Source organism: Cyprinus carpio, chromosome B23 (assembly GCF_018340385.1).
Source record: "Cyprinus carpio isolate SPL01 chromosome B23, ASM1834038v1, whole genome shotgun sequence".
NCBI classification, from domain to species: Eukaryota; Metazoa; Chordata; class Actinopteri; order Cypriniformes; family Cyprinidae; genus Cyprinus; species Cyprinus carpio.
The window spans coordinates 25759489-25766548 of NC_056619.1; the positions used below are offsets into that span (position 1 = coordinate 25759489).

At 40.2% G+C, this 7060-nt stretch overlaps 1 protein-coding gene across 1 annotated transcript; it reads right to left on the reverse strand.

The window, feature by feature from the left end:
- Positions 1-2649, reverse strand: ccn1 (cellular communication network factor 1). Its single transcript, XM_019099928.2, has 5 exons — positions 2452-2649; positions 1901-2114; positions 1374-1718; positions 1093-1289; positions 1-991 (listed from the first exon to the last, which is right to left on the reverse strand). The coding sequence occupies exons 1-5, from the start codon at positions 2497-2499 to the stop codon at positions 689-691; spliced, it is 1107 nt and encodes a 368-aa protein (XP_018955473.1). The 5' UTR covers positions 2500-2649; the 3' UTR covers positions 1-688.
- Positions 2650-7060: the final 4411 nt, after the last annotated feature.

Sequence of the window (7060 nt, forward strand, 5' to 3'; positions counted from 1 at the left end):
TTAGTTCATAAATAAATCTTTTATTTGTAACATATAAAATTAGATCATAGATAATTTTTACACTTTATTCCAGTATGACATTGTTCAAACAAGAGAGCTACATTTACGATAAATAATATTAATAACAATAATAAAACATTCATTCAACCTTTAAAGTCTGTTGTTAATCATGTAGTGGAGTTGGATTTCTCTAGCTGCCAAACAATGAGGATGCATTCACCCACATTAGGAGGGAGTGTTACGTGGACAAACTCAACCTTGACCAGGTTCATAGTCTACCAGTTGCATGTTTTGCATGTGCATATCTACAATTGGGAATATACACACATAGGAGTCTACAGTTTGGGTCATGTTTTGTATTTAGACATCAAGATATACATCAGGAATTGTAATATTAACAACTGGCATTTTACATCTTTACAGGTTGCTCCATAACGAAGCTATAAAACGTAGCGCTCCATTGTGGAGCGAGCCTTTTCGAAACGCTGATGCGGCCTCAGCAAACAGTGCACTTCAAAGTCCCCATAATGTAAGTCCGTAATTCCGTGGGAATCTAGTTACAACAGGAGATGGTAGTTGATTGGCCGGCGGACGGGCCCCCTGATTGCGCAGCTGGGCTGCCATTGGTCGTCGCTTGTGACGCGCTCCCGGTCACGCAAGGGTCGAGGCGGGATTCCCTGGCCGGCGCTCAGTCTCTGAACTTGTGGATGTCGTTGAAGAGTCTGTAGAAGGGGTAGGTGCCGTCATTGCCATGGGCGCAGTTGTAAGTGCACTTGCAGGACTCGATCATCATGACGTTCTTGTTGAAGGTCTCGCCGTCCTCGCAGCGGAACTTGACGCTGATGGTGCGGGTCTGCTGCGGGCTGCAGCAGCGGCCGTCCACGCAGGAGCCGCAGTACCTGGGGCGGTACTTCTTCAGGCTGGAGCATCCGGCGTAGGTGTACTTCACCGGCTGCATGGACTTCTTGGTCCGGTTGCATTTCTTTCCCTTCTGTTGAGAGTACGCAAGATAAGTCAGATGCACGGAAGATAAGTCAAATGCATGCAAATAACATGATGCAATGCGTTTATTTTGGCTGGGATGTTGCATACCTTGAGGCTGGTGTATGGTGATTGGCTGCATGGACGGACTTGGCAGATCCTGGTCTCTTTAACCAACTTGCATTCGCCGTTGTCGTTGGTTATCCTGGTGGAGATCCCAGTGCCACAGGTCTTGGAGCACTGAGACCAGGGTGTGGTCTGGACAATGCACTTCTCAAACTGGCGGGATTCCGGCTGCGATCGGAATGCTGTGAACCAACAAAGCACTATTTAAAACTCTGCTTGTGTACAAATCACACATGCATGCTAAGCCAAAGCATGTTTAATCTTACCAGGCAAGGATTTGAGTCCGGCCTTCACGATGGAGATGAGCTCGTTCGTTTTGGTGAGGTCGCTCTCTGTGTCGTCGAGCGTTGGATCATTGCCAAACAGCTTGTCGATGGATTCCTTAGTCTTCCCATCATCGCAGACCCATTCCTCGCAGCACTGGCCTGGCACTTTGACCAGCCTGGGGTTGGCGCAGCCCAACGTGGGCAGGGAGAGCTCTTGTGGGCAAAGCGGAATGCAGCCCACTGCCCCATCGATGCAAGTGCACTGGTGCTTGCAGTTGGGCTGGAAGCTCTCTCCATTCTGGTAGATCCTGCTGTTGTATTCGCATGGTCTGCCCTCGGATTTAGCTATAAGAGAAATGAAAGGTATATTTTAATCTAACTGTCCACAGAGCTTCGAGCATTCCAATGCAAGAAGTCCAAACATCCAACTTATTTTTCTTTTTTCCTTCCAAAAAGACACCCACCCCGCCTTCCAATCCACACATGCTTTCCATTCGGTGTCTTTTACAAAGTAATGAGAAACATACCTCGGCAGATGCCTCTGGTGGCCCCATGTATGGCCCCGAAGTTGCACTCCAGCCCTTTGGTGTGGTCGCAAGGCTCTGTCTTGCTGCAGTCTTCATTCAGCTGTCTGGCACACACTTTGCAGCAGCCGCAGCCGTCTGAGACCAGACTGACTCCAGGCGCGCATTTGGGAAGCTCTGGCGGGCATGAGCATGTCGCTGGGCAGCTGGAGAAGACCTGAGCAGAAAAACCAGAAAACTTTAATGACTTTCAAGTCACTTTATAACAAACATACAACTAAATGTAGAAGTTTAAGAAAAAGCCAGTGAAAGTAAGACTAATGTAAATAACTGAGGGATCTAGGACTTCAGTGTCTATTGTGTAATATACAATACAGCGTTCTAACTGGAGGACACGTTCGTGCATTCAAAAACTAATCCTTCAATGTAAACGCCCACTAAACGATCAATAATTCCAAGAATATGCTGTGGGTTGTTTCTTCGAGTAAGTTCTCTATTCTAAGTCATCGTACACAACGTCTATAATAAGCATATGTATAATAAAAGTAACTTACCACATTAAAGTGTGCAGTAAGAATGACGATAACAGCCCAAGCAAACATCTTCGCTTCTCTGTGTACTGAAGAGTTCTTGAATCAAACGATGAATTCCTCGGGTTAAGTCCTCGATTGCGCGTTGCGCTGATTCTCGCAGATGCGTCGCGTTCTCGCTTTGTTTTGGTGCGTCTGAAGGCGCAGCGCTCTGAGAGTGAAGACGCGCTCAGCTCCTCTTTTATACGGTAGCGGAGCCCTGACGTCACCATCGCTGAACTGTTCCGAAGCTATGCGAGGAATGCATCTTGGCGCGTTTTCCATCCGAGCTAAGCACCACCCTGTCTAACTTTCTTTCTTTTTTTCTGTCTTAAATGAATTTCCCCTCTCACTGAACACATTTTTTACTGTTTCCCCCGTCTATATTTCTCTCTCTCTCTATCTCCCTCTGCTCTCCACGTTTCCTTTTTGCGCATGCATAAAGTTAATACTTTAATTCTTGAAACCATAACTATTATTGATCTAGGCTATAGGTATAAAACGTTGTGATAAAATATTCCAACTTGTAAAGAAGCGTCTACTTTGTTTTGTATTTTGGAGTCAGATGGATGCAGTTATTTATGTTATTATATTTTGATATGTCTCATTTTTACGCGTATTGCTAAACCATTATACATGCGCAAGATGCTTTAAATAAAACCCTAAACGTGTATTTGATATGTGTACCTTGTAAGCCTATAATAAAGTGGTGAATGATTGCATTATTTATATCGATGTACGATCCGAATCAGATCAAACAGCTGTTGCTTTAGTTATTCCGAACGTGAAATTATAGTCGCGTTCGTTTATTTAACGCGTTCTCATAATAAAGTAACTTTAAGTGTGTTGAAAACACTGTTTTGTTCCAATCATATGCTTGTTTCGACAAGGATCCTTTTAAGTATTATTTCGCTGACATAATGCTTACTAACTTCTTTGTTTTGGGTAACGTCATGTCAAAGATTAACCTTATTACTCGCCGTTGAAATATGTCGTGGCCCCCAAGGGTCTATTAATGGAGTTACGTGAATTCATTCCGAGCACGTCAACCATAAATTATTCCGCATGATGAGCCCATTCTCTTATCCAGATCAGCTATGCGCTTTGGAGAATTTTATCCATTTTCAAACACTCGAACTTTGAAAACCCTTTATGCCACCATGCACCTTAAATGCAGTATTCTGTGCGCATTTGGAGACGATCTAAACCCAAACTTTACGGCTTCTATTTTTGGCTCGGCTCACTCCTCTCTCTTGACTCAACAGCTCTAAGCGATTCCAGATGTGGAGCCTGATTCCAGACGTAACAATATTACCATATTTGGTCTGGGCAGTAGCCTGCATTATTAACATTTCTGCTGGAGTTGTCCAACCACAAAGCATTCCTGACAGCTTAAAGATCCCTAAATACGCTCTCCATGGAGGAAATTCCTCCAGCTAATTTAATATTCATGCAGTCTGTCCATCACATAGTGAAAGAAAAAACGCAACAGGCTTCCAGTTTTCCATACTAGATGTTTAAAAAAGAAAAAAGCACTGTTTTTGTCTAAGATTCCAAATAAGTGGCATTCCACCGAAATTCAGAGATTAGAAGTCTTTGGATACACACAAACCAAACTGACTGTGAGAGTAAGGGAATGCACAATATTGTCCTGACAGCACTGAAAAGTTCTTTCCACAGACTCGCAGAGAGCAGAAGCGTCTGGACACTGAGATGTCCAGATGAAGAACGTTTGCCACCTGGATCGAGGACGTTTGGAGATGCGTCATAGCTCAGGTTTGTTTTACCTTTACCTCTTTATGGACTGTTCATTTGTAGCTACAGTATCCTTTAGCCTTGTTTGCATTCATGCAGATTTGTGCAAATCAGGAAGACACTGGTTGTTTTCTTCTGATCAGTCAAGTAACTGGTGTATGAAGATGTTTCTGATCCGTTGATTGAGATCCTGAGCCGTTGAGTTCTGAAACCCTGTGGTTAATCTGGTTTCGGTTTATTTTTCCCATATTGCGACACTAGATGGTGATGTGCATTTCTGTGTCATAGTGGTAAAGATGATCTGTAGTCTTTACCATGACTTGATAATGTGATTTTACTATAGTAAACATCAATAGTCAATAAACAATTGCTTTTATTCATACTAATATTTGAATTAAGTCATTTTGAATTAGTAGTGCTGGAAAATCCAGTTTTAGAACTGCATAAAACTCGTGTTTTTGGAACATGTTAGCTGGGTCTTTGGCTTGTAGACCATCTCGGACCATCTAAGCTGGTTTGTATTGAAATTATGTTGTGTTATGCTTGTGAATGACCAGGCAGAAACCAGCTAGCATGTTCCAGACGCTGCTACCAGTTTAAGACATTTTGCCTAACAGCTGATGATGTGTAAACCTGCCATATTTGTTCATGGACATGTATGTGTCTGAGCCAATCACCTGGGGTGTAGAAAAATGATGAAAAATTCCATCATGATAATGCTGATTGGCTGATGGCCCACAAGAATGCTAGCGTTCCCAAACCCTTCACCAGTGACTATCCTGAGCTGTGATGGCAAATAATTCCGCTCTGCCAGAATACATGACTGTCATTAGTCAAAGATGCTTTTATAGCCAAATGGTTTTTAAGAACCCAACTGCTTGGTTTACCAGTATCTAATCAGAACTTAAGAGTTTAAGTTAGCAGTTTTATTGCTATTTTTTGTCATTTTAATACCTTTGTTTGGTTTGAAATTATACAATTTTTGTGCTGGAATTTTGGACTTTTAAATTATGCCTGTGCCGTTCTTTAAAAGATATGGCGCTTGCTTTTTATATTTTATTATAGCCAACCCTATGTCAGCAAACCTACATGACAAAACATAATTGACAGACAGAGAATATTTCTGATTGGCTACTGAAAGGTGAGCTGCTTCCTTGATTTGTTTTTGTTTTGTAATATATTTGTTTGATATCAATTAGGTAGTCATGAGTTTTTAAGCGTTGCATTCTTTTAGTGTTCAAAAACTGCTTTTGCCAGTGCTAGGGAGTGGTGGGTGGTTACTAGGGTGTTCGGGGTGGTTGCTAGACTGTTGCTAGGGTGGAGTAGGTTGTTTCTAGGCTAGGGTTAGGGCTGTGCGATATGACGATATATATCAGATGGACGAAATAGAAAGTCTAGCGTTTCATATTATCCTCTATCTTTTATTTTGTGGTGTCAAAAAATACATTGTTTACAGTAATACTTTTTCATAATTTGGACGACGGCAATCTTACACGCCACTGGGTTGCAGGCAGAAGTGTGAATGACAGTATGGCAAGGGAAGGGGAGACAGAACCAGGAGGCTCCGAGCAGGAGAATGACCAGCCAGGATAAAAAGAGGAGCTCGTTCCTGAATGAAGGACTACATCTGTAGCATGGACATGCGTTTTTAAGCACTGCAGTTTTAAAACAACCGCTTTATTCACTTTGAACGATTACATAAACACACTTATATGCGTCATAATTTCCGGCTTTGCAAGTATCCTCAAGCACAGTGATCTAGGTCTTAAGAGAGAGTAAATAGCTGAAAAAGAAAGCGCATATTTAACAGTATATTGGATCTGGACTTCGGTCTTCAAGGGGGAGCTGTCCAATATTCGTCCAGTCTGCCATTCATATTAATCAAACAACAGTGACAGAAAATCTTTGACTGCTTTTGACTAAATCACTTTTGTAACTTTAATAAGAAAAAATTAAAAAATAATAATAATGAATTATATTATATTAAAATATAAATGATCAATTATATATATAGCAATATTTATATATATATATATATATAAATGATGTCAAATGATTAATCATGATTAATTGTATAGAAAATATAAGTTTTTGTTTACATTGTTTTCTGTGTATATTTATTATGTATACATAAATACTCAAATACAGTATACATTTTGGAAATATTTACGTTTTTACATTTACATGTCTATTATAATTTAAATTATAAATAAATATATTTAATATATAAGCATAACCTATTTTTCTGAAGTATATACATGCATATGTGTTTATTTAAATATACATAATAAATATACACAGCACACATACATATATTATGTAAACAGAAACTTTTATTTTGAATGTGATTAATCGGGGTTAGGCCTAATCTTTTGATGGCTCTAATTATACACACACACACACACACACACACACACACACACACACACACACACACACACACACACACACACACACACACACATATATATATATATATATATATATATACATATATAACATATACATATTTATATATGTTTATTTATTTTTTATCTATAGATAGATAGATAGATAGATAGATAGATAGAATTAACAGAGTAAAGACTAAATGATTTACACAATGGATGTAGCGTTTCATATTTATTGTACTTTTATGTCTTATTGCTTGCAATTAGTTTCTTATCCTTATTTCATCACTGACTGTTTATTTATCTTCAGTGAGATTGAGTTCCTTTGTCCCTATACTCCCTGAGCAGGGGAAATCTGTTGAAGTTTACTTCACTTCGGAACATTCATTCATGGATTTGCACTGCGAAACGTCTTCACACACGGACGAGTGTGACATTATATACCTCTG

Coding starts and splice junctions, on each gene's coding strand:
- ccn1 (XM_019099928.2), bottom strand. CDS start 2,499: ATGTTTGCTTGGGCTGTTATCGTCATTCTTACTGCACACTTTAATGTG. Junction 1,719..1,900: donor CACCAGAGGCATCTGCCGAG/GTATGTTTCTCA, acceptor TTTCTCTTATAG/CTAAATCCGAGGGCAGACCA. Junction 1,290..1,373: donor CGGACTCAAATCCTTGCCTG/GTAAGATTAAAC, acceptor GTTGGTTCACAG/CATTCCGATCGCAGCCGGAA.